Source organism: Lagenorhynchus albirostris, chromosome 2, assembly GCF_949774975.1.
Source record: "Lagenorhynchus albirostris chromosome 2, mLagAlb1.1, whole genome shotgun sequence".
NCBI lineage: Eukaryota > Metazoa > Chordata > Mammalia > Artiodactyla > Delphinidae > Lagenorhynchus > Lagenorhynchus albirostris.
The window spans coordinates 1,445,943-1,472,565 of NC_083096.1; the positions used below are offsets into that span (position 1 = coordinate 1,445,943).

Sequence of the window (26,623 nt, forward strand, 5' to 3'; positions counted from 1 at the left end):
CTCACCCCTGCCCCTCAGCGGCCCGGACCTCCCCCGCCCCCCGCACATCCCGCCCCCATCTGCCGGGCCCAGAACCAGCACCAGGGGACCAGGCTGGGAGCTGCGGGGCGCACCCTTCACGGGCCCAGCCCGCCCCTCGCCGCCCCGGTTCCTCCTCCTGCCGGGGAGGGGGAGGAGAGGTGGGGCCGCCCTCTGCAGCAAAGATGCGACTTAGATAACATCTCCAAATTGTGGATGAGGACAGAGCCCTTGGAACTGCTTTTATCGTTATTGTTGTTACTAGCTTACTGTTTATCAAGTGCGTTCTCTATATAACGGCAAGACTGAACAGCTTAGGCCCGCTCCGAAACCCTGGGTTTTGAATACAGGGAGGAGGGAGCTCGGCGGTGGAATTCTGCGGCCGCAAGGAGGCCACACCTTCCCAGCTTCTCGTTCGCTTGCAGACGCTCCCTTTTCCTGTATGGTAGGGTTGAGAAATGCCTCCCTCTCCCTTGCGCGGAGCCTCGGCGCCCATGCGGAGGCGGGCCTTGTTGCCTTGGCGACATCCCCAGCAGCCAATAGAAGCTGGAGGGGCGGGGCCGGCCGGGTCCTGTGCTGCCAAGGCGGGGTTCGCAGGTTAGCAGGCGTGCGTTGGGGGAGGGCTGCGGGGGTCGCGGGGATCGCGAGGGCTTGGGGTACGGGGCCCGCGGCCTGGCTGTGGGGTTGGGGCTCCCAGACTTCGCGCCCCAGATTCTCCTCGGCCGGAGCGGGAGGAGCTGCGGGCGGTGATGAGGGAGGGCGGAGGAACGCGAGATGGGGGTCGCTGGCCGGCCTTGTCCGGCGGACCCGAGGCCCGGGGCCCCGCCCAGGAGGCCCCGCGGCCCGGCGCGCCAGGTGGGCTGTGGAAGTCGAGGCCTGGGGGAGAGGGAAGCGCCTTCGCGGACCAGGCTTGGAAGGCCCAGGACCCCGGGCCCAGCTCCCACCCACTTACCATGCCCGAGCAGGGCGGTTCGCTCCGGGGCCGAGGGTGCTGCGTGGCCGCCCGCCCCTTCTCCGCCTCAGTATTTCTCTTCCAGGTGGGCGGTCTTGCCGGCCCCGGAAGTCTGAGAAGCATGAAGCTCCTGTGTTTGGTGGCCGTGGTCGCAAGTCTGCTGGTGCTCCCAGCCCAAGCCAACAAGGTGCAGCTCCCATGCACGACCACCCTGCCTGCGCCCCGGCATCCCGGGGGGGCTACTGCTCCAGCCCGGCCCCTCACTCCCCTTCGGGCCGTGCCGGTGCATGTTCTCTCGGCCCTAGGCTGCAGGCCTCCAGGAGAGGGGGCGTCTGCGGGGCACGCGTCTCGATCGGGCACGCCGGAGGTGGAATTCCGGTCAGGGTTCTGTGTTTGGGGATGTTGTCTAAGTTCTCAGTACCTTCTTGCTTTGCTCTTGGGTGCCTACTGCCCTAGTCGGAGCTTCCAGTAGCCCAAGGAGTGGGCGTAATGTGCGGAGTGTGAAGTCTGCACAGATTGCAGGTTTCTGGGTGGAGGGGACCCACCCCCGAGCTGGGACTCGAGGTAACTTCCATTCCTTAGGGGTAATGGCCCGGAGCTGGGTTTGGGTAGGTCTCTGGAATTCGAGATTATGATGGTCACTGAGGCTTTGAATCAGACTGAGTCTCGGTTTGTTTCCACTTCCTCCTGGGAATGCTAATTCGAATGCAAATTTTGTGTTGTTGTTTCTGACCCATTCCAGGGAGGGAGAACTTCCAGAGGGGTTGCTTGAGTGTTTCCATGGAAGCGTCCACTTTTTCTGGTTCACCCCAGCCTTCTCCTTCCCTGATCCTAACCTAGGAAGTTGGAGGTGGGGTTGGGGGAAGAGGCCAGCCGCCAAGACTGCTGGACCCGGGTACACACACAGGTGTGAGGCCCAGAGCAGAGGACTGCCACCTTGCTTGCTCCTCCCCCAAGCCCCCTACCTGGGAGTGGCAGCCCTGGGTGTGGCAGCCCTGGGTAGCCTGTGAGTATCATTCGCGCCCCCAGACGGTTTCTCGAGGACCCTGTGATGTAGCATCCTTCCTGCAGAAGTCGTTCCTGCTGAACTTGGGCATGGGGGCAGGTCAGGAGCGTTCATATGGTCACCTTGTGGAACAGGGAACTGCAAGTGGAGAGTCTTGCTAGAACTTGAACCCAGGGGCCCTGCCCACCTGATATGTGCTTTCTCTCGCAGAGTTCTGAAGATATCCGGTGCAAATGCATCTGTCCACCATATAGAAACATCAGTGGACACATTTACAACCAGAATGTGTCACAGAAGGACTGGTAAGGCATTGCCCAGGCTGGCCCTTGAGGTTGTGGGTGTTGAGTGGGGTTCATGGACCCCTGGAGGATAAGCTTGCTCTCGCATTTCTATGGAAAACCTTACAAAGGAATGTTTTGTCCCTGGTCACACAACCGATTAGAAATAGGGTCCGCGTGTCTTTAATTCCAGCTGAGGGGTTCCTGGTCAGAGGAGTGGATTTTGATTTGCTTTTTTTTTTGGTACGCGGGACTCACTGTTGTGGCTTCTCCCGTTGCGGAGCACAGGCTCCGGACGCGCAGGCTCATCGGCCATGGCTCACGGGCCCAGCCGCTCCGCGGCATGTGGGATATTCCCGGACCGGGGCACGAACCCGTGTCCCCTGCATCGGCAGGCGGACTCTCAACCACTGCGCCACCAGGGAAGCCCTTTGATTTGCTTTGATGTGGGTGTTTGTTCATATCTGCAAGATGGTAACAGAGAAGCCGGGAGAGGTAAACATTAGAGCCACATACCGGGGGATCTTTCGCCTACTTGCGTGCGCTTGGTGAAGCTCTGTTACCCACGTCATTTGATGCCAGTGTCTAACCACCTTGTAAGGCAGTGGGATGGGTTGTGTCCCCATTTTATAGCTGCAGAGAGTGAGGCCCAAAGAGAATTTACGTTATACTCCTGGAGTCTTGAATTCATTTCTGGATGCCTCACTTCAAAAAAGAGAAGTAATCAAAAAACCATTCAGAGAGAGGACATCAGCTTGTTGAAGGCAAGTTTCAACATGCTCTCCTGGAAAGAACGGTTTAAGGAATTATAGTCTGAGAAGGAGAGGACTTGGGGGCACACGCAGCTGAGAGGGCAGGAGAGGGGCTGGCGTGCTCTGAGGCGCACCGTGTGGTTTGGGTGTAGGACTGGGGCCAGCGAGGAGAGCTCCAGGGAACCAGATTGAAGTGAGTTGAGGGGGCGTTTCCTGTGCAGGCCGTTTGAGGAGCAGGGGTGCCTCATCCCGGAGGGCTCTGAGCGCAGGTGCCGCGATACCTGCATCTGGTCCCCGTGGAGCGGTTATGCCACACGGGGGAGCCCAGGTCAGCGTTGCCTCTACTTGGTCAGGTGTCAGGATCACCAGGTGGGCTTTGAGAAAATACAGAGTCCCAGCACCCCGTCCGCCATGATTTTTGGGTTCTTTTTTGTTGTTGTTTTTCCCAGCTTTATTGAGATGAATCAGACATGTGGCGTTGTATAAGGTTACGTGATTTGATACATGTATCTATTGTGGAACAAGGTTAGACAGCACCTCCATCGCCTCACAGGGTAACCGTGCAGGTGTGGGTGTGGTAGAACATTTAAGATCTACTCTCTTAGCAACTTCAAGTGTACATAATTGTTAACATGTATTGTTAACGATAGTCACCATGCTGTACGTTAGACACCCCCCCCCGCCCCCGCCCAAGATTTTGATTCAGTGAATATGGGGGTTGGGGCATGGCAGAAGCTTTTTCTTAAATAAGTGATTGTGAAGCAGTTGGTCCAGAGCAGCATTTGGGGGTTTTGAACCTGTCCAGCTCTGAGTGTGTGATTTTTCTGAGAACGCGTCTGGTTAGATGCGGACTCTGGATCGACCCTGCCTGCCTTTCAATCTAGCTTTGCTCCTTGTTCATTGTGAAACAAGTTACTTAATCCCCAGTGTATTCAGCTTCTTCATCTGTAAAGCGGTGGCAGTATTTTGAGTATTAAATAAGAGTGTGTGTGTGTGTGTGTGTGTGTGTGTGTGTGTGTGTGTGTGTGGCTCGCACACACTTGTGCAATGCATGTACAAGTAAGTATAGCACCTAGAACAGTTCCCAGCACATGGTGAGGCCGTATGAATGTCGGCTGATAGTATTAGTAATGTATATTGTTATGCCTTCCTAGAGGCCACGAAGAGGCCGACTTACGCCACAGCCCAAGAGGGAAGCCCAAGTTTCCTTCTGTCTTTGCCCGTCCTGATGGAGTTACAAAGCCCCAGGACCCGGAGCCCTGGGGAAGCCCCTATGACCTCCTTGTATCTTGTGGTTACAGTTCAAATAGCATCAGGAATAAACGACTAGATTGTCTCAGCCCAGACACCAGCTACATCCCTCAGGCACCACCACATTGTACCAGCGCTGTCTCTGCACTGGGGCCAGAGTAAGGCCCCAAGCCAAGCGTGGATGCCACGGAGGACGGAGTCCTACCTGGACCTCTCAGGCTGTGGTTTATCTCCTTCCCCTGGGAAGTCAGCATTAGGGGGCTGCCTGAGGAACAGTTCCACGAAGGCTGGTGGGTGGAACCTGAGGCTGGGATGTAAGACCCCAGGGTTCTGGGACCCAGTGACCCTGGCCTGTCAGGGAGGGGAGGCATCGCAGGCTGCCTGGAGCCCCGCAGGGGAGGGGTGGGGCCTGACCCTGTGATCCTAGACCTCAGGCCAGGGCCAGAGGAGACCAGGTGTGTCCTCAGGCCACTTCCGCATGGTCCCTCCACTGCGAGGAGGACACCTGGGCCCTCCCCTGGTGGAGGGGTGTGAAGCCAGGGTGTCTGAGCGGCACAGGCCACGTTCCCGTGTTGCAGGCGCTCTGTCGTCTCGTGCTGGGGGTCCTCGTGCCCATGAGGGGCAGAAACCCCGACACCTTCTCCCTGATGGTGGAGCTCCCGAGGAGTGCACTAGAGAGACAGTCCCAGAGCTGGCTAGTGCGGTGTCTCTCACACTTCTAAAAATACAGGCTTCAAACAAATCTGTTTTGGAAACACATTGTGTAGAAGTCAGGACTGCCCCCGCTGAGCAGAGCGACTGTGGCCCCTCCCTCCCACCCTCCGCACAGAGGGCCCTGGGGTGCCCCAGGGAGCACATTTTGAAGGACGCTGATAAACACACACATGTCCTCACGTGTCCATGAGGACACCGAGGCCCAGAGAAGTTACACACATCACCTGCAGAAGGCGGAGACTTAACCAGCTTGCCCTCCGGTAACCCTCTCCCCTACGGCGCTATCACTGATCCCCAAAAAGGGACACGTCACGGTTTCACTGATTCTCTGGGGAGAGAACACATCCCTGAGGGGAACCCGCAGGTCCCACTGGTGCACCAGAGTGACCTTCCAGACCCAGGGAGAAATCTGGCCCTCAGAGGCTGGTAGAGGCCCCCGGAGAGGGGAGGCCCCAGGAGTGATGACCCAGTGCTGGGTGTGGACCTGGCCCTGTCCGGCGGCCCCTCCCCGGGCAGGGGCTGAGTTACAGCAGGGAGCCACGTGCCCAGCGCTGGAAGTGGGGTCATCAGAGGTTCAGGTCAAATCACACCCTCCACATATGGACTTTTCGGGGGAGCAGAGGCTTGTGGAGGACATGCCAGCCTACACTTGGCGCCTCTGCCAGAAACCCCGCCTGAGCCTGCGGGCCCCTGGGACAGCCCGGGCCAGAGCTGGAAGGGCCTGGAGGGTCATCCGGCGCCACCCCCGCAGCTCCCAGACGTGCAGCTCCCAGAGGAGGCTCGGGCCCAGGGCACCAGGCTCCTGGTGGCAGGGCCCGGCTGAGAGACAGCAGTGGGAGGGGGTAGGGAAGTGGGGTTCAGAGATGTTGAAGACGGCAGAGTCACTGGCTTGTGGTGGATCCGTGGGTCAGAGGAGGCCTGGCGGAGGCGCTGCCTGCCACGGGGACAGACCCTGGACCCGAGGGACTGGGGTGGGGTGGGGGTGGAGTCTGCCGCTGGGACACTCACCCGGTGAGTCGCGGAGGGCCAGGGTCTCGAGAGGCTGTGGGTTGGGAAAGGGGTTCCGCCAGCCTGACCTTTCAGAGACCCTCCCCTCCCGGGGAGCCCCCCGGCTGCCCCCACAGCCCTCTGTCTGTTGCAGCAACTGCCTGCACGTGGTGGAGCCCATGCCGGTGCCCGGCCACGACGTGGAGGCCTACTGCCTGCTGTGCGAGTGCAAGTACGAGGAGCGCAGCACCACCACTATCAAGGTGCCCGGCGGGCGCCCCGCCCCGCCCCTGCGCGGGCCCCGCCCCACCCCCTCTCCCTGGGGGGCCTGCGTGGCCCCGCCCCGCCCTCCGTCCTGTCCTGTTTCCTTCTGCAGCGTTGCTCGGGGCTGGGGGGCTGGCGGGGGGCTGGCTCGAGGCTGGCCTGGTCGCAACCCAGGGACCCCCTTCCCACCCCGCTTGGGGCCGCTCTCCCCTCTGACGCCCTCACACTCGCGGGGGGACCTGGGAGGGGGGCTGAGACCCCTTCCCCCACGCTTCCCGTCTTCCTCTCCCTTCTCGCCTTCCGCCTTCCGTTTGTTCAGTAGACATTTCCGGGGCTCCTGCTGTGTCCCGGGCACCGTAAGGGATGCTGGAGCGGAGGTAGCCCGCCCTCCGGAGCCTGCAGTCTAGTTAAGCTTCCAGAGCTGCGGGCCTGGCAGGATGGCCATCAGACGCCCCCCTTGCTTCCCCCGAACCCCAGTCTCATGGGCATCAGTGAATTCAGGGGAGGTGGTGGAATGGCCACCAACACACAGTGAGGACATGGAGAGGCCTGGTCCCTGGTCCCCTCCAGGCAGACGATCCCCCAGCACCACCACACCCCAACCAGGGCGAGCCTGGCCATGCTTGCCGATTTCCAACATAAGCCTCTCCTGGTCCAGCTCTTAAGCTTATTTCTGCGTGTCTGGTGAAGGGTCTGGAAATAGCATCAGGAAAGAACCGGCAGGAATTTGGCAGCAGCCCTGAGCCTGCCCTCGGGCTTCCCTTTCGAGGTTCTTTTGAAGGGGAAGTGGTCCTCACCGCTGCCCTCCCTGCCTGGCCCGTGGTGCCCATCCTGTCCCCTCTGACGTGGAGGCGGTTGCCTGTCCACCCTCCCTATCATCACCCCTTCCCCTCTGAGCTTATCCACTGGCCCCACGCTTGGGGGACCAGGTCCCCAAGACCTTAGATTGGAAGGGACTTCCTGACGTGGGGACCTCATCAGATACATCCTAATCCCCCAGTTTCCCTCTAGTCCTTGCTAAGAGACCAGAGAGAACCCCCTCCAGCTTCAGCCCCCCCCCCCGCTTCCTGGGGTACAGGCAAGAGTTCTGATCCTTCACCCTGGCTGAAGATGCCCCAGTCAGGGAGGCGTGTGGTTCAGCTGGACTTGGCTGTGGACCAAGCTCGGCTCCTGTCACAGCGTAGACACGGGCTAGGGTCGCCAGCGACAGATGGCAGTTGGGGAGCAGAAGAGGCTTAGGAGTTGCAGTCACGGCAAATCTGGGTTCCAGGCACATCCACCACTTGGTGGTATTCTTGGGACTGAGGGTGATGGCGTGGCCTGGGGGGCTCTGCATCAGGCGAGTGTCAGCCCCTGGGGGACATTTGGAGATGGACTGTGGCCCCAGTAACTGTGGTGTGTTACTGACCGTGGAGGGCAGTGTCCTGGGGAGTCCTGGCTAAGGTGCCCGGAGTACCCACACTGGGAAACATCTCATTAGCTTCCTTGACTCTGTTTTTCCTGTAAAACAAAAATGACTGCAGCTTGGGAGGCTCTCCAGGCCTGTAATTCTGCCCCAGCCTCACCTCCTGCTGTGACTGACGGGGGGGGGGGGGGGGGGGGGGGTCTGTGGCCCCGGCCTGTCCCCTCTGCCCCCTGAAGGTGACTCGCCCTCTTGGGACTGAAGCTCCCACCCCGTCACCCTGTGCTGACCTCAGCAGGGCTCGGTTCTCCCCGCTCTGACAGGCGCTCCCCCTGCCCCCGTCTGGCCGGGCAGATTCCCCTCCCCGCTCTCCACTCCTGGGGGCGCCTCATCTGTCATCTTTGTGCTGCCAGAGAACTGGTGGCTCTTGTGGGGTCCCGACCACCGAGGGCACAGTCAGCAAAGGTGGGGTGGGTCGTTCTCCGCGCCCGCAGTCTCCTGGCCTGTCTGCAGGCAGCACTTGGGGCCACGCTGTCCGGTGAAGACAGACTGCAAGGGAGGGGAGCGGCATCCCGCAGGGCAAGCTGGGTCCCTTCCGCTCACAGGTCATCATCGTCATCTACCTGTCGGTGGTGGGCGCCCTCCTGCTCTACATGGCCTTCCTGATGCTGGTGGACCCTCTGATTCGAAAGCCAGACGCCTACACTGAGCGGCTGCACAACGAGGAGGAGAACGAGGTAGCGGCCCCTCCGCCCAACGCGGCGTCCCTGGGGCCTCTGCGGGCGGGCGGTCTGCCCCTCCCCCAGCGCTCCAGTGGCTCCTCTCCCGTTTGGTGTCCTATGCGTCACCCGGACCTCAGTGTCTCCTCAGCGGGGGCAGCCTTGAGTTTTCCCTGATTGGCGTCAGGCAGCTTCAGTGCACGGGTCGGGGAGCCTCCTTGTCGCCCTGCATTCCTAGCAGAGGGCCAGTGAGCCCGCCAGGCAGCCCCATGTGGGTGCTCAGAGCTTGGTGTCAGGCTGACGGTGGACTTGGAGAGTGTACCCAGAGTCAGGGGAGCCCGGGGTGGGACACAGGAGGCGCAGGCAGCTCTGTGGGAGTGAGAGGTGGTGTGTGTCGTGCAGAGCTGTGATGGTGTCAGGGGCTCCTGGCCTGTGCCCCTCGAGCTCGCCCCCTCGGGCCTACACAGCCGCCACGTGTGCCCGAGACAGCAGTGAGGGAGGAGGGGTGCCCCAGAGGGTGGCATCTGCGGGCAGGTGGGGCTCAGGACGCTTCCTGCCCCGGGGACCAGCTGCGCGCAGGTGTGGAGAGCTCGGCCTCACCCTGGTTTACGTAAAGCCGGGGTGGAAGGACCACAGCCGGGAGGTTAACACGTGTAAGAGGGGCTCTTCCTGCAGGGACACAGGTGAGCGAGGTGAAGGGGTGAGTGGTCACTAGAGCACCAGGCTTAGGCTGCAGCGCCGGCCGGCTGTCGCCCTTGAGAGCATCTCATGTAGCGGGTGGAGCTGGGAAGGGCAGGTTCCCGCCAAGAAGAGGGGCCGGGGCTCAGACCTCAGCGTGAAGCTGCCCGGCCGGCCGCATGGGGCAGGCGTGCACACGGCCAGGGAGGGAGGGGGCCTGGCCCGTCCCTGGACCCCATGGCCCCTCGGGGGTGGGTGCCCCCAGCCTCCTGCTGACACGCGCCCGGCCAGTGGCGCTGGGGCTGGGAGGCGGGCATGGGGGGGCCGGCAGTTGGGGGGTCTCTCTGCCCAGGAGGAAATCTCGCACGCCTACCTGGTTATTAACGCGCGGTAACAGCGGCTTTGCTGGGGGCAGAGCGGCGCGGGTGAGTACCCCGTGATTAGGGGATGCGTGCGGTAATTGCAGCCCTGGCTGGGGAGCGGCTGAGAGATGGGCCATGATTACACGGCTCCGCGGCCTCCCCGGAATGCGTGCCACCTGACTGCAGAGCCCGAAGGGAGGGCAAGCCGCACGGCTCTTTATGGGCCCCGCCCTGGGCACCCCGGCTCGCCCCGTCCCTGTTTCTCTTCCTCCTGACGTACTCAGGTCCTGCAGGTGCCCGTGTAGACAGATGCACAGACCTCGGGCCCGCCCTCAGGGGGAGAGCCCCCGGTCAGGGATGCGGGATAGAAGGCTGTCGGGAGGGGCGGGGGAAGCTGGGGCTGACTTTTCCTGGGTGTTAGTGTGGGAAGGCTTCCTGGCAGCGGGGCTCTTCGTGGTGGGGTGGGGCCGCTTAAGAGCTGGGGCCCCTGGAGCTGAGTGGAGTGGAGACCGCGGTGGCGCCCGGGCCTGGGGCCGGCAAGGGGAGGAGGCCCTGCCTGGCTGAGCTGAATCTCTGGAAATGCTCTGAAGAGCATTTCCCTTCAGCGGGATGGGGCCCCCCCGGGGCGGGAGACTTAGCTTTCACCCCAAGCGGAAGAAAGTCAGGCTCTAGGCCTGTGCAACCCAGTGACCTTGAGAAGGCTCCCCTCCACACCCCAGGAGTCGGGGGGTCGATCGCATCCCAGGATGGGGGCCCTTTGGGTTGTCCCCCCATTCCTGTAGCCGGGAGCTCCTGCCCTGGGGCTCGAGGACAGAGAGGAAGGGGGCCTGGCCCACCGCGCTGAGGAGATGAAAGCCCCGCTCCCTCTGAAGGTGCCAGCCGGCCCGGTGGGCCCCCGGTGCGGGGCGCTGCCTTTCCTGATTCCAGCAGCATCAGGACTAATCCCCCGGCTCAGACGCCCTTTGAAAGGAGGAAGCCAGCCTTTTTGCTGGGGCAGAAACGGCAAACAGAGCTGTGCTAGATGTGTAGGTTTGGCCCCTTTTGAAGAGAGAGAAGGAAAGGTTCCTACAAGGCTGTGGGTGTCTGTGGGCCTCAGCTCTGCAGGGTCCTCCGAGACCACAGCCCACTGGGCGGCAGTGGGGGAGAGAGGGGTGTGCAGGAGTGATGGCAGCCGGGGACCCTCCCTTCCCAGGGCGGTGAGGAGCCCAAGAGGGACAGGGCCCTCGTCCCCCTGAGCCCAGAGCAGGAAGGGGGACGAGGAAGGGCAGGGCCGGCGGACGTCTCTAGAACGGCCGTCAGGACCTCGTGGCCCAGCCGTTAGCAGCGTGGCATTGGGATTGTGATCCTGGGCCAGAGTCCCAGCTCTGCACTCGCTGTCCTGTGTTTAACCCTTTGGTTAGTTTTCCAAGTCTGAGCTCCTGTCTCAGTGTGGTTGCTGTGATGCCGTGGGGCCCTGACCTGAAGGGCCGCCCTCACTGCAGGCAGGAAGGCTGAGGGATGGCAGGGCCAGAGGCCGGGGGCAGGGAGGCCAGGCCAGGCACGGTTCAGCCAGCCCAGAGGGCTTGAATGTGGGGCTCGGGGGACACGGGTCCCAATCCTGTGTGACCTTGGGCAGCGGAGCCGCAGATGAGAGTCACGTGGCCCACGAGCCAGTCTCGTGAGCCTGGGGATAGTCCAGGTGCAGCACAGAGAGCGCCCGGCGCCCAGGGCCGCTCATCCTCAGGCCTGTCCAGCCCCGGTGGCAGGCGCCTCCCTCCTGGTCGGCAGGGCTCCCCCTCCTGCCCTCGCTGCCCAGAGGCCCAGCTCGGGGGGTAAGAGGGTTGGAAGTGGTAGCATCTCTCCTGTGGCAGAGCGGGTGAGGACCGGGCCCCGCTCGGAGCGTTTCTAGGACAGACGTGGCGTCCCTAATACCCATTAATCAGACTATTAGCGGTGGAAGCGCAGAGCCGCTCAGCCACAGCTTTCCCGGCTTAGGGCCTGTTTGTCAAGACTTTACACGAAGGAAAAACAAGTGGTCCTGTGGAAATGCGGTGAATTCCAGCTGTCCCTTCACGCGCTGCTCTAGGCTCCCTCTGCTTTCCCTCCAGACACTCTCCCGATGGGACAGGAAGGGCGCTTTTCCGCCTCGCCAGGCCTGCCCCCAGGCTCCCAGGAGGACGAGAGTGTGGGCAGGCCGGCGGGGAGAGAAGCCCCTGTAGCCCCGGAGCCGGGAGAGCTCGGTCCTGGGGGCCGACAGCCTCCCACGGGGGTCTCCAGTGCCCCCTCACCTAGACGGCCACGCAGAGGCTGGTCCTGAACCGGGAAGGGACGATCTGAAAAGTAGCGACACCGGTGACCTTTCAAGGGCAGGTCCCCCCTCCTGCCTGGGGGCTCCGGGAGTGGGTCTCACACTGACAGTTGCTGTGAATTGAGCGCCTGTGATCTGCCAGGCACCGCTGAACGCTGTGCGCCCACCGTTCCCGAGAAGACGCTCCTGCAGGCTCCATCCGTGGGTGGGAAGCAGGTTCAGAGGACAGGGCGTCAGCCAGGGTCGTGCTCCAGGTCAGAGCCCAGGTGCAGAGCCGGGTGTGATGCCACAGTCATCCTCCCACCGTGAACTGCTGGGGAGGAAGGAAACCGAGCACCCCGCGGGCTCCAGCTTGACAGCAGTATGCTGAGGACGTTACACGTGTTACTGTATGTAACCTTGCCGTACCCCGCTCCTGGGCATAAACCGTGTGTCAGGGTGTGGGGCGCCACCCACGAGGTCCTGAGTCAAGACCAGCACTGAAAACTGAGATGGAGCAGGGTAGAGGGCGTCAGGGGGCGTCATGCGGAGTGGTGTGTGTGTGCGTGTGTGTGTCTGTCTGTGTGTTTAGAAAAGCCTAAGAAGACCGGGTTTACGAAGTTGAAGCTTGGGGAAGTCAAGTGGCTTGTCGGGGACACACAGCCGCTAAGTGGCCAAGGCCGGGAGAAGGGGGCAGCTGTAGAGCCCAGGGTCCTGGCTTCGACTCTGCTGCTCCGGCACCTGCCCCTGAGGTGCTGCCGTGGTCCTCGTCCAGCCTGGCAGAGCGGGCTCCCTCGGGCTCCCGGGCCGAGGGCTCCCTGGGGGCAGCGTCCGTCTCTCACTCACCCTGGGCAGAGCTCTGGGCGGCAGTGACGACCTGCCAGCCTCACCGCCCGCCGCCCCCATCCCCCGCCCCCACCTCCCCAGCCTGGCAGCTGCATGGCGACAGAAGCTGCGCCAGCTCGGGGCATTGGAAGCAGAGTTGCAGTTGCTGGGCGGCCCTGGGCTTAGAGAGGTGTGCTAATCCCTTAAGAGGTGTGTGGCACGAGATGAGAGGCAAGGGAGAGCTGGGGAGGAAATCCCCCGGGCTGTGGGCCTGGCCCTTGGCTCCAGTTCCCCCCAGAGATCAGGTTCAGGTCCTGCAGGAAATGCATGGGCTCTGGAGCTTCAGAGGCAGAGAAGTGGTAATTAGGGGGAGATGCTGCCTTTGACGACAGCGGCAGTTCTGAGGGCGGGCGGGGGCGGGGGCGGGGGGATGGGGCAGAGCGGGGAGGGCGGCCGGAGCGGCTCTGGCTCTGGAATGGGCACGAAGGGCGAGCTCCCAGCTCCACCCTGCAGACACTGTCCTTTGGGGAGTGAGCTGGGGTCCCAGGCCCGGCCCAGCAGGTCCTGGGGGTCTCCCCGCTGTCCTGGCCGTGGCCGGCAGGGCCGAGGGGTTCTGCAGTCCGCTACCAGCCGTGGGGGCGCGTGGTGCCTCTCCTCGAACGACAGGGTCATCGCGTCCTCTCTGCTGACCCTCCGCGCTCCTCTCGAGGGTCAGGAGTGAGTCTGGGGCGCGGCCGGGCCTGACCAGAGCCCCCGCTTCCCAGCCCCCGCCCATCCCGCAGCCGCGGGCGCCCTGTGCTGGATGGGCCCTCGGGGAGGCCTTTGGGGTCGCTCTCCTGGCACTGTTTTCCATGTCAGGCGTTTGAGACCGCCCGGCTCGCGGTGCCAAGCCTCTTCTTCCCGCAACAGGACGCACGCTCTGTGGCGGCTGCCGCCTTCTCCGGGCCGCGGGCGAACACAGTCCTGGAGCGCGTGGAGGGGGCGCAGCAGCGGTGGAAGCTGCAGGTGCAGGAACAGCGGAAGACAGTCTTCGATCGGCACAAGATGCTCAGCTAGGCAGCAGTGCCGCCGGGCCGCGGTCAGGGCAGGGCCGGAGGCCACACGGAGCTGGCCACTTCCCCGCTCAGTGCTGCCCTCCGGGTCTCCCCCTTAAAGCCCGGGGCGTTTTTCCTTCTCCCTCTGTTTTGACATGTGCTCAGCTGCATAATCTAGGAAGAGCACTGGGCCCATGGTCTCGGTTTGCCTGCACAGGTGGTCTTCGGGGGGGAGGGCTGGGGGCCTCGGGACTGGAGCGACCCTGTCACCTCGCTCCCTCCTCGCCACCCTCCTGGCTCCAGACCTTGGGAGCTCGGTCATCAGGAGCTGAGTGTGGGACAGGAAGGCACGGCCGGCTTCCTCCCGGCCCGACTCCTCGGCCCTGGCCCGGCCTCACTCCAGCCCTCGGGACGGCTCTGCTGGGAAGGCTGATGCCACAGCGCGGCCGTCGTCCTCAGGGCACACCTGGACGCTGTTGCGGCTTCTCTCCCCCTTCCTCTTCTCCCATCAATGCAGGGAGAACCAAGGACCCTGCTCGCTCTGCCTCCTGGCCCCCGCTCCCACTTCGGAAGCCAGGCAGTGCCCCCGCCACCTCCCGCCCCGGTCTGCAATTGCTGAGCCGTTGGTGGGACCACAGGACCCCGAGGCCGAGTGGTGGCTCTGAGCACCTGGGCTCCTATCCACAGATTGACACTTGTCCCTGAATTTCATTGTACCAGTGCATGGAGAGGAATGTCATCCTTCTGTTACCTGTAAATCAAGGAAGCCTCCTGAAATTGTCTTGTCTCACTTTGTGGATCTCAAGAGACTTCAAGGACTACGAGTGTTTCACAAGTGGACCCAGAGAGGGGACAGGAGCATTGTCCTTGAGGGGTCCAGGCAGAGAGGCAGGGCCCGCACAGTCCAGGTGGCTGTGGCGGACGGAGCCCACGGGGGGCCTGGGCGGGTTCGCTGCTCCTTTCAGGCTCCATTCCCTGCAGGGGGCAGTGGGTGAACTGGCCCTTAGGAACTACCCTGAGTTTGTGTTTCACCTTTGTGGGAGAGCCCCCTGAGACTCTGAACAGTGTCTGGTGGCAGTATCTTACAGATACAGTACGTGGCGCTCACTGAAAAGCCCGTATGTTTCCCCCAATAAAAACCAGCAGGTACTCAGGGGTGGGGGCAGCCAGAGGAAGGGTGCTGCCAGGAGAAGCTTCCAGGGGCCGCCAGGGCTGAGTCACATCCATCCGTCCGTCCCGGAAGTGTGGCAGGGGTGCGTCCGGGACCCAGGCAGAAACGGGCTTGGCGGCCCAGCTGCGTCTGATGGAATTTCTTCCCGCAGGGTTTGTCCAAGTCAACGTGTCGAGAAGGCTCCTTGTGGAGCCCTGAGCCAGGGTCTTGGTGGGGTGGGCATTTCAGTTTGCAAAGATGTGCCCAAGTTCAGAGCCATATACAGGTACTGAAGGGCACGGGCGGGGCTCCGGAGGAGCAGAGACTTGGGGTTGGCATTGGAAGTGAGCGAGGAACACAGTGGAGGGGCGAGGTTGACGGGTCCTGGGCCAGTGTGAGGCTTGCGGCGGGTTAGCGGGAGGTACGTGGGCCGCAGGTGGCCGCGCAGAGGACACGCTGCCGGCTGCGCCTCCGCCCTCGTTTGCCCGGCGTACGCTTGGTGCCGGGCAGGCCACCCGCTGCTTCAGAGGCCTCGGTGGGCCGCGAGTTCTTCCACGATGGGGATGCTTTCCAACAGTGGGTAGATGGGTGTGTCGGCTTATCAATCACCAGTCCAGGACTTGGTGTCTCAGATTGCCAGGTACTCCTCTAAACCACCCTGCCCAGGGGAGACCTCGAGTGCTGTTGTTTCTCTGCGTGTTGGTTGAGTCCTGCAGGTGATCTGACCCGTCGGGTAGTCTTAAGGATCTGGTCTGTAGCACGTAGCTGTTGTTATCTGTAAATAAGCCCAGTATGTGAAAATAAATTAACGTAAAAGGTTAGGAATGATTCTTCAGTGTCTTAAGGACTTAGCCAGTAACTAGCCTCTCGATGTGCTTTGACTTCGCACACACGCTGGTTTCGGACAACTGCTCCCAGGTGTGCCTCGGTGCCTTCCTATGAGTGACCTTGGAGCAGGGTCCCTGCGGCCAGCGCAGCAGAGGCCAGAAGGAGCTGTTCCCCGCCTCACCTGAGAAATAAGTGCTTGTGTTGTGTTCAGAAGTCCTGTTTGTCTCCCATCAAACAGCCACACTGTTCCGCAAGGGTCTGTTCCCACCTGGGAAGAACTTGTTGGGTTTGGCCCTGGGGACCGAGCCTTGGAATTGGTCAAGCGACACGTGCGGGGAACGGGGAGCGAGGGGCCATCCCGCTCCTGGGCTCCCCCCTCCACCCCTAACCCGGACCAGCTCCTTCATTCTCTGGCTTCCTTGCATCATTCTTAACCCTGCGAATCCCCAACCACGGGTCTCCAGCCCAGCCTGTCCCGTTCCCAGCGCCCTCCCGCTGCCCCCGCCCCTGCATTTGGCATTAACCCTAGGCAAGCTTCCTGCGTTTCTGTCCCCTTCTCCCTAACGTGGGAAATCTTGCCTCACTGCTTGGGGAAAAGCAAGGCCGTCAGGGGTGATCTCACAATTTCCTCACCCCACCTGCAATTTTCCTTCCTATTGATCTCGACTGCTTTGACCTTGGAGATTGCTTCCTGTTCCAGGCCAACCCACCCGTCCCTTCTCCCTGGGACCGCCATCACCTCCAAGCTCGTCCTGTTGCCCGGTGCCGTCCAGCCTATCAACACACTCAAGTCTCCCGTCCTGAAAGGCCCATCTGTGGGCTCCACGCTCAGCTCTGGCTATGGGGGTCCCTTCCCTGTCCCCACTCAGTCCCTCCCCCGAGCCCTCCACAGGTGGAGGTGCTGGTGAGTGTAACTGCTGGACCCAGAGCGCGTCCTCGGCTCGCGCCCTCCCAGCCCTTATGCTGTGCTGACACTGGATCCTGCTCCCCAGATATGCGGCTTCCCGGGCCTCCCTGCTCAGACCGCTCAGCTCAATGTACAATTTAACGTGGAAGTTTTCTCCGAGGCTTTTCTCTCGGGTCGTGACGTTAATTCTAGAATCTCCGACTCTAGCCCTGACCTGACCCCCAGCTCCGGATCTTCTGCCTGGCTCTCAGCCGGACCCTCTCCGCTGGGGCCCACAGAGCCTGTCAAAATCAGCACGTCCAAAAATAAATGCATCCTTGCCTGGAAATCGGCTGCTTTTAGTTCCTTTATCTGCGTCGGTGGTGCCACCCGTCGCCAAGGTGCTCAAGCCGGAAACCAGGGGCTCGTTGGAGACTTGAGTCTCCCTGGGCTGCAGGTCCCACTTCCGGTCACTCACGAAGTCCTGGCAGCTGGGGCACCTGTTTCCTCCCTCTGCCCGACAACCACCGCCCAGTTCATTATTTCTCCTGGGGTTCTCGTGGGGAGCACCGGGGAGCTCGCATTACTCCGATCACGTCACTTCACTCCTTCAAGACTCTCCAGGGCTCCCCGTGGCCTATGGCCGGAGGGGGTATTTTGTTTGTTTTTGGCCATGCCTCGCGGCTTGTGGGATCTCAGTTCACCAACCAGGGATTGAACCCGGGCCACGGCAGCGAAAGCCCAGAATCCTAACCACTGGGCCACCAGGGAGCTCCCCTAGGGCCTGAGTGCTTTTCTGAGGCCATCGTCCACCAGCCCCTCTGATCACCAACCCCAGACAAATTGGCGGGAGTTACTGGTGGGGACTCTGAGACCCTTGGAGGGGCGTTGACGGCCCCCCAGACACACGCTCACCTGGGGTGGAGGGGGTGCCAGCCATAGGTGCCCAGGAGGCTCTGCGTCCCTCCGCTCCCAAGCCCTGCCCTGGGCATGCTGGAGCAGGGGCAGAGCTTGAAGAGGTGCCTGAGGGCCGGAAGAGGGATGCCCGGGCCCGGCTTCTCTGTCCATCCCTGGGCACCTGCATTCCGTGCCACGCAACTCCCACGGGCCAGGAGTGCCCGGGGGATGCCCGGGCCTGGAAGCGGGACGGACCTGGCTTCCTGAGCCCGCTCGGCCCTTCCAATCCCTCCTGTCCGAGGCAGTCTCCTTTTCCGTAATGATACTGCGGCCCGGGGCCTGGCCTGTAGTAAGTGCTCGTCAGACGAGGGGCAGGGACCAAAACCCCAGAAGGCTGGTCCTTCATCCAGTAAAGCGGGTGGGGCGTTAAGAGCGTGAGCTCTGGGCCAGCAGCCGGGTGCAGACCCCAGCTCTGCCTCTCACGACAGGCCCGCAGCACCTCACAGGGGGTGTAAGGAACATGTCGTTACTGTGTCTAAGGCGCTTAGAACAGCCCTGCGGGGTGCTGGGTCTTCTGACTCACATCATCACTGTGACAGCATAACCCCCAGCTGCCAGCCAGGGTCTGTAGATGCCGGGGGGACTTCCTGCGCTGTGACATCCGAAACCCTGAGCCCTCAGCCAGATCCCCGAACTTCCCGGGGGACGATGAGTCCCGTGGCCCCCTGTCCCCGGTGTGGGTCAAGCAGCCGGGGGCCGGCTGACCCGAGGCCCCTGGCCTCTTCGGCCTCTTGCATCAGGGCGGACGCGCAGGGTAAGGCTCCACCGGGCGTCCGGAGCCTGGCCTTGCCCCGGCCCTGCTGTCCGTCGCCGTGCGACCGGGCGCAGACGATCTGTCCGAGCGTCAGCTTCTCCAGATGGAGAGGGAAGACCTGAAGCCAGCCCGTGGTTCCCCAAGGGCGGCCCACGTGTGCAAGGCGACTTCGGGTGGTGCCCAGAAGAGCGCTTTTTCTTCTAGTAGTCATGTGATTATCTTACTGTGCATTGGATCAAAATGTAACCAGCACGAGAACTGCATGATTTTGTGAATGTTAAAGTGAAGGGCAAGTGAAAGGAGGGAAGTGGGTACACGTAAGGAAAACTATCAGGAAGACACCGAGTACAAGGGGTCCTCAGACATGGCAGAAACGGCAGAATTGGGGGAGAAATTTTGGAAGGAGCCGCGTGCCAATGGTGCTGGTTTGGTGAGGCCAGCTGGTTTCTGGGCCACCATCAGCTCTGACACCTGTGGACAACTTGAGATTCCAGTGCCCCCGTTGGCCTAATAGGGTGACAGAGTACTGAGAGGGGGTTTTGACAAGGCTCTGCTGGCCCGATGGTGCAGGGCGGCTCAGACCAGGCTCCAAACAGACCCCGGGCTGGAAACCCTGGACTTTACCAGAAAGGATTCATGGTGTAGCAGCCAAGCATGGCGACACTGGCCAGACTGCCTGAGTCCAGGCCCAGCGCTGACCCTTCCAGCTGTGTGGCCTTGGGCACGTTAATCTGTCTTTGTTTCCGCAGCTGAAAAGCGGGAATAGTAACTCACCTCACGGGGTGATGTGTAAGTGTCTGCTGGGTGTGGTTTGTGTCTGCGTGGCAGGGGCGTCTCCCCGCTGCTGCTGCTGGGGGCCCCTCAGCCCACTCCCCACTCTCCTTCTGCCCGCGAGGAAGCCGCATGGGACTCAACATGCGACAGGGTGACAAGCCAGGGGCCGGGACACAGGTGCCCCCTTCCTGCTGACTCCCCCAGGTCAGCAGGCTTTGCCAGACAGAGCTGGGCCGCCGCTCCACAGGCCACACCAGCCGACTGTGTGTCCTGGGCCAGCCCTGCCCGCTCGGGATGCCAGCTTCGTCCGCTGACCACCGAGGAGGGTGGCCTGGGTGAGCTCCAAGGGCCCCTCTGGCTCGGCTGCCAGGTGGTCCTGGAGCTGCGTCCCCGCAGAGGCTGGCATCCTAGCTCCCGGTTCAGCCCCAGGGGTGCGCGGTGATCACCCAACACCCAAAATGGTATCATCAAAGCCAGTCTGGAGACAGGGCAGTCTTCCCCCAAGGTTGGGATTTCCTCACTGCGGACCCCGTGCACTGCCCGAGCGCCCACTCAAGCCCTCCTGCTGCACAGACGCCTGTCTTAGAGGCTCCGGAGCTTCCCGCCCCCGGGCCGGGTGTACCAGCCCTCCCTTGGCCCTGGGCCGGGCAGCCCTGGAGGACAGCATCTCCACCGGCCCTGGGCTCCGGCCGGAGCTTCGTGAGTCTTGCTGGGGGACTCAGGAGCCAATCAGCGGAGGCTAGGGTGGCCCTCTCTCCTCCTCGGAGCTGATCCCAGATCACAGGTGCCCCCACCCCGCCCTTCCCCCTCCCCTTCTGGGTGTGTCACCGTTTGAAGCTTAATCAGGTAACGTGTACCTGGTTCCTGTGCCGGGGCGGGAAGCCGGCCAGAGGCGGCCGAGGACGCCGCGGGCGACGGCGGGACCCTGGCTGGTCCTCCGGGAGGCCCCGGTCACCGGCCCGGAGTGGAGCCACGCTGCGTGAGGAGCAGCCCCAGAGGTAACGGGCATCGTGAAGCCTCCGCTGGCCTGGAGCACAGCTAGGCAGGGCTCGGTCACTTGCCCTGGGAGAGAAAGCAGCCGGCCACCTGCTGGTGGGGGCCAGCACCCACCTCTGCGGGGAGCAGGGGAGGTTAGCCGAGCTGCCCAGGGCATCGCCACCAGCGGGGCGTCTTTCTGGATTGGGCTGGATGCCTGCCACCTGCCAGTATCCAGAGACTAAAAGTGTGGATTTTCTGGTTGGGGATCAGCTCGGGGGGGGGGGCGTCCTGGAGAGGAACTGAATGTGAGGGGTGAGGGCAGGGGAGAGCCTTCCCGTGTCTGGCGTGGGAGCGGGCCTGGGTGTGCAGGGCAGCGGTTCGGGGCACTGCCTCTGGAGCAGGCCGCCAGGGTCAGATCCCAGCCCCGTCCCTTAGCAGCTGTGTGACCACAGGCCTCCGGCTTGGCTGGTCTCCCCCCCCACCTGTTACACGGTACCTGCCTCGTCACACCATTGTGAGGGTCACATAGGCCAAGAGGTCACGCTAGTGCCCAGCACAGGGCAAGGGCTGGGGAAATATCTTTGTTGTTTTTTCTGTCCTGCCATTTATGGAAACATGAGCTCACTTAAACTCTCCAAGCCTTGGTTTCTCCATCTGCAAAATGGGGGGTGAAAAGTCATCTCGAGGGGATTGAATAGCTGCGAGCACCTGGCAGGTGCCCAGGGAAGGGTGCCCTGCCTCCTTGTCAGGTCAGCCGAGGTCTGTTCCTGTTAAGACTCCATGTTTCCCCCATTTAGGGCCTGTGCTTTTTACCCCACTCCCAAAGGAAGCATCTAGATAGAAAAGTTACACATTTTCAGGCCCACAACCTCTGCAGAGATGCTCCACGCAGACCTTAGATACCAGATGTGGCCCGTGAGGGCACCTGCCTCACGGTGACGCTCTCCGATCAGCCTGGGATACTCGCAGGTGACCACACGTGTGGGCACCCCCTGGGTGCCGGGAGCAGGGCCCACCCTGCCTCAGGCTGGGATGCAGGAGGCATGGGCCTGCCCTTCTTCTGAGGGAGCACGAGGCACACAGGTGGTGGTGGGGGAACAGCAGGCCGGGGGCCCCTGGGAGAACATCCCCAAATGCACAGGCCTGAGCATTTGGGGGAGAAAGAGGAAGAACCAAACAGGAGAGGCCGGGGAGTACTGTGGACAAGAAGAGACCCAGACTGTTCTGGAAGGAGGCGCAGGACGTGGATGGGCATTGGGAAGCGGGGCTGGTGCCCCAGGAGGGGAGCAGCCCCAGGCGGGGAGGGGAGGCGCCAGAGGAAAGGCGGGTGGTTCTGAGGACTGGGCTGGGGGCGCAGAGAGCTGAGGCCCCTCAGCGCCCAGCGAGGGGGTGCAGGTCCAGGGAGCGATGGACTGTCCCTGGGAGCCACGCGGTCAGAGCCATGCTTTGGGAGATGAGCGTGGCGATGTGCACGTCCAGAGCGGCTGTGAGGTCGGGGCCGCCGCCGGGAGCCAGGCAGGTGCTGGCGAGGATGCTTTCCGGTGGGCTCTCCCCCAGGACCGTGCTGATCGTCCCCCGCCCTGCTGAGGACAGATGGGCTTGCTCAAGGTCCCGGCTGGGAAGTGGACCCAGAGCCCCTGTCGTAAGCCACGTTTTCCACAAGATGCAGAGAGCTCCGATTCTCTCTAAAACGTGGGAACTGCACGGATGAGACAGCCGGGAGGGTCCTGGGCATCCCGCACGCACAGGAGAGGGACCTGGGGGCCCACCTGGCGCCTGCCCCGGTCCTGCCAGCCACTTCCTCCCTGTGACACGGGACTGAAGACCCCTTCCTTGTAGGACGCGCTGACGACCCAACGAGACCTGTGTGTGAGCAGTGAGAGTAGCTTCCCCACTCCTGCAGACCGAGGTGTCACTGCGTTCCGGGAGCCCCGGAGCCAGGGTCACTTCCCACCTATAAACGCCCCAAATCGACGGTCGGGAGGGGCCTTGGGAAACCGCAAACATTTATTCTGTGGACCCAGGGTTTTTTCCCCCCGCGAGTCACCTAGAAGGGAGGCTCCCTTTTGTGGCAAAGGGAGCCCCTTTCCTCCATCCCTGAGTCAGCGATGACCTGGGCCCCAAGCACGGTTCTCTGTCTGATGTCGGTGCTACAGCTGGCAGCAGGCCCGGGGGTGGTGGGGAGATGGCCACGCTGATGGCCCAGCGGGGTCGCGGCAGGGGGCGGAGGCTTCCGCACTGCCCCCTCGGCCCGTGAACCCCGCCCCAGGGGACCGGTCATCACCAAGGGAGCCTCAGGCATAGCCCCATTTCCCGTCAGAGCCGCTGTCCTCCGCAGAATCACCTGGTCTAGGCTGCTGGTGCCTTCTCGGCGCCCATGGGATGATTTCCCTTCCTCTTTTTTTCCCTTGAAGTTAGGACTGACTAATCTCAAGGGCTCAGAACTTCCCTGGAGGGCGTGCGTGTGCAGGCAGTGATCGGAAGGGCCTCACCGGAGGTGCACTTGACAGCAGTGTGCATCCTTCTGGCCAGGAGGCGGGCTGGATGCTGGGCTCCCGTGGACACTTTGGTCAGGGTCCCGCCTTTGCTCTCCCTTCCCCAGCCCCCGTCCTGCGCCCCCAGCGCCACTCCCACGAGGCTTTGGACCCCTTTGAGCTCTTCCTACACACACCCTCTCTGAAGTCCGGTGAGAGGCCGTTTTTCTGGGTAAGGCTTGTCCACCGAGTCACATTAGCACTTATTGGTGGCTTTGGGCCAAGAGTTCAGATGTCCTGGCACCTAAGCTGTAGCCCCTTCCTCCCCCTTGAGGTGTAACTGACAGCAGGGGGCAAGGGTGGGGGGGTGAGGCTGTAGGAACGCCGTCTGGAGCAGACTTTCTTCCGAGTCTCAGGTTTATTCATTCTCTTGGGCTGTTAAGAAAGACTCGTTCCTGGACAGGACGAGGATGCCTGGCCAGTCCCAAGGTGTACACCAATTTGCCTCGAATGCCAAGTTCAAAATTCATCAGCTGTGTGACCCTGGGAAAGTTCCTTTACCTCTCTGTGCCTCAGCTTTCCTATCTGTAAAACAAGGGTGATGGTGGTCCCTACCTTGTAGTGAGGACTCAGTGACTGTGCATGCGTGTGTGAGCGTGTGCACGCACAGGTGTCACTGAGACGAGTGCCTGACACGGAGAATATCACGCTGCTGTCTTCACGTTCTCCTCACCTCCTTTGGCTCCTAACTCTCACTTACTCAGGAGCCCCAGTGCCTGGGTATGAATCCCAGCTCTGCCCTGTACCAGCTGTGTGACCTTGGGCACGTTGCTTAACCTCTCTGTGCCCCCATCTCCTCGTCTGGAACATGGGGACGATGACCTCCCAGGGCTGTAGTGAGTGCACTCAGAGCGGAAGTGTGAGGTGCAGTGCTGCCTTGCCCACCCACCTGGGCACAGCAATCTGGGTGGTCCTCTGCTGAACCCCGCCCTCCATGGGGTTCCGGAAGGGGCTCAGGAGAGGTTTGGCGGGTGAATCCGCAGGTAGGCGGTAGGACGCACAGTGAATACATTCACCTTATTGAGAGAATGGTGTTACCCTAGTCCTTCAAAGACTTGAGAAAAGGGTCAGGCCCTCATGTACAGAATTTTCCCTCCGGACGTCTACTAGGACAGACGTGGCTCTGGGGAGCCGCTGGACGCGGGCGTTGGTGCTGTGTCCAGTTGCAGTGTCGGGGGTGGCATCTGTGGACTCAGGCCTGTCAGAGCCACATCCCGGGATCTTAGAGCTTCAGGGGCTCTTTCCAGGGCCGCCCCAGCCGTGCTGGCAATACCGGCTGCCAGTGATTCAGTTCCTATTAGGTGCCAGGTGACCCACGTAGGTTCCTCTTATCTTTACAATAACCTCTGAAGTGTCACTGCCCCCATTCTGCAGGTGAGGAAACTGAGGTCTGTAGAATTAGCGCCTCTGCCAGTGAAAGCAGAGCCGGGATCCAGTCTAGGAGAGTCTGGCCTAAAGCGTGCTTTCTGCTTGTGGGGCTGCCTCTCACGCGGGGCTCCTGGGCCTGTGAGGCGCTCCGGGGAGCCCGATATTCTTCCTGGGGACTCGGGGCAGCCACCTCCCCAAACACCTTCCTGTGACTCCCCAGCGTCGTAAATGCCGGGTACATTCAAGGGAATTAGGAAGAGGACGAGCCCCTCCCCCGACTCTGGCCCCCAAGAAATCCTATAAAGGTCAGGACTCCTGCCAAAAAGTTGGGCACACCTGCCTGGCTAAGAAGGTCCTCGTGTATCACCTTAAACAGACCCTGGTGAGCTGCACCCCGGCTGTGTGACCCTGAGCAGCTGTCCCAGCCTCTCTGAGCCAGTTCCTCTTCTGTAAACAGGCTGAGGGTCACAGGAGACAGGAGAGCAGGGCACCCAGCAAGGCCAGGCATCGAAAGCCACCTAATCCATGGCAGCCTTCCTTCCCCACCCCTTTCCCCTCCTTCCAGAGTCCCAGCTGAGCGTCCCCGTGTTTGGGCACCTGGTTCCATCACCGCCTCAGAGCTCTGCACGGCTCCTCTCGGGAAGTCGCTGCAGGCAGTGGCCTGGGGCAAACCCCGTGGCAGGAAACACAGCGTGGAGGGCATGAGGAGGGCTAGGCGGGCTCTGGGCTGAGGTCCGTGCGTGAATAGCGCTGCCGCATTCATCACGGGACCAGAGGGGCACAGAGGCCGAGACCAGCCGGCCAAGCCCTTCCGCTGCCCAGAAGAGGAGGCGTTGGTTTCTAGCCCTCAAGGGCCCTCTGTGGGGTCCTGGTTGCCGGGCCTGGCTGCCCTCCTCCTTGGTCAGATCCAGCGTGGTATCGAGGAGATTCTGATCGTTTGGTTGGGTGTGTTGGATATATAAGGAGGGAGTGGTGAGGTTATCCTCCTAGGAGTAATTACAGGCTATAAGATAGACTCCTAAGGGAGATGGTGACATTTCTTATTTTAAAAAGAAAAAAACATTTGCTTATTCTGGAGATTTTGAGGTAGAATTCCCTGAAATGTATTCTACTGGATGTTAGGAGGCCTGAGGAAAAGAAAACAACAAACCGTTCTGAGGTCCACTGGGGATTTCTGGGTTAAACGCAAGCAGCTTTCGTTACTGCGGGGCTTTCTCTGGGATGCGCCCCGGGGATCTCCAGGGACTGAATAAAGGGGCTGCATTTCTCAACGTATTCGTGGAGCCCTTTGGGGAAAGGTTTCAGCGGCTACCTTGCCTGGAGGCAGGGGATGGATGAAGCCCATGCGTGCTGTCATTCCGAGTCCTTGGTTTCCTTACAAATTCTCCCAGTTTGGGATGGCAGGGGTAGGAGAGGCTCTGGAAGATGTCTTCATGAAGGTGCCGATAAGCTCCACCACACACAATCCGCTGTAGGAACCCCTGAGTGGAAGGAGAGGCAGAGGACAGTGAACTCACCTCTCCCAAAGCCACTTCCCGAGCCCTGCTCCGAGTTTGAAGTGACATTTTCAGCCAATTTCTGGCCTCAGTCCCCCACCTCTGGCTCCAGTCGCGGTGAAGACAGTGAGAAAACCTGGAAAGGGAGAATTATGTTACCTGCTCTCTAGATGGTCCAGCCCACTCAGGGGTCACAGCCCCCTTTGCTCCATCAAGATGGTTCAGCCCTCCGCAGGGATACCCAGTGTCAATCAACAAACATTTATGCAACGGAGACTGTGTGTTTCAAAGATGAAGCCCGAGACAGGAGTTCTTGCACTTGGAGTTTACAACTTGGGGCGGGAGATGGGGTCAGGATGGGCTCCGGGGAGAGTGTTCTCTGTCTGCCCGCTGGCCACGAAGAGTGTAGGGCTGGGGAAAGGGGGAGGTGGGGGCGGGTGACGCCGGACTCCTAGGACAGGGACGGCCTGGGGTGGGCAGGCCGTGCTCATGAAGCCGTCAACAAGAAGTTGTAATGATGTACCATGGGGGGTGGTAGGGAGAGCCTCTGGCAGGATGTGACCACAAGTAGCTAATAGCTGTTGGGGCTGGGGGGGGGGCAAATGCCACCTGATGCAGAATTAGGAACAGCAAGGAATGGGGAAGGAGGCCCAGGAGACCCCACCTGGGGCTTCCTGACTCTCTCTGCTGCAAGTTGGACTGGGTGTCACCACGTTCCTTGTACAATATATGACCGTGCCGGGCATGACTGTGAACAGGTCCTGGTCATAAAAGGGCAGCCGGGACAGCTCCATCGGGCAGTGAGCTTCGTGGACGATCAGGCTTCTCCCACCGAGCACATCTGCCCCCAGGCCCGGGAAAGTACACCTGAGGCGCAGAGGGCGAGAGCCCCCGCCCGGGAGGAACAAGGGTCCTAGAAAGGTGGAGAGTATTGCTTCAACCCCTCCCTCCAGGACAGTGGTCTCCTCCGGCTCACGTGGGCGGGGCCAGCCCCCCACGCGCTATTTCAGAAGCAGGCTTTTAGCTAGTAAGTTGCTTCATACTGTTACAAGTAAATTGCAGAAAACAAAATATGTTTAATGATGCGTCTTTTACGTATTTGTATAGTGAACGTTTAAGTGACGTGAACTGATCCACCCACTCAGGGAGGAAAGTAGTCGATGTTAACGGGAGACCCCATGGCTCTTCTTGGGAGTCCTCCAGTACCCCGAATTTTCCAAAAGACCTGGGGACTCAGTCCCCGGGGCGGGTAGTTATGACGGAGTCGGGACCTGGAATTTCAGCAACCTGCTACTGTCATTTCTCCTCACAGCCACACGGTGCCGCTGTCGACAACTGGTTCGGCCCAGTCTGGGCGCTGAGCCCATGGGCTGGTTCTCCGTTGCTGGTC

General features: G+C 61.6%; 1 protein-coding gene across 3 annotated transcripts; it reads left to right on the forward strand.

The window, feature by feature from the left end:
• Window positions 1–582: 582 nt before the first annotated feature.
• On the forward strand, window positions 583–14,622 carry TMEM9 (transmembrane protein 9). 3 transcript variants are annotated; one of them, XM_060126478.1, is made up of 6 exons: window positions 583–615; window positions 1,056–1,157; window positions 2,187–2,278; window positions 6,113–6,221; window positions 8,230–8,361; window positions 13,384–14,622. In XM_060126478.1, exons 2-6 carry the CDS (start codon window positions 1,092–1,094, stop codon window positions 13,528–13,530), a joined length of 546 nt encoding a protein of 181 aa, XP_059982461.1. In that variant the 5' UTR covers window positions 583–615; window positions 1,056–1,091; the 3' UTR covers window positions 13,531–14,622. The 3 variants fall into 3 exon arrangements, with proteins under 3 accessions (XP_059982461.1, XP_059982456.1, XP_059982449.1); XM_060126473.1 differs by lacking the exon at window positions 583–615 and adding an exon at window positions 697–873; XM_060126466.1 differs by lacking the exon at window positions 583–615 and having other exon boundaries at window positions 698–1,157.
• Window positions 14,623–26,623: the final 12,001 nt, after the last annotated feature.

Bases quoted from the DNA above. Each gene is read 5' to 3' on its own strand.
- TMEM9 (XM_060126466.1), top strand. From the start codon at position 768: ATGAGGGAGGGCGGAGGAACGCGAGATGGGGGTCGCTGGCCGGCCTTG. The intron at 1,158-2,186 runs GTGCAGCTCCCA...TTTCTCTCGCAG, and splicing joins TCCCAGCCCAAGCCAACAAG to AGTTCTGAAGATATCCGGTG. The intron at 8,362-13,383 runs GTAGCGGCCCCT...TTCCCGCAACAG, and splicing joins ACAACGAGGAGGAGAACGAG to GACGCACGCTCTGTGGCGGC.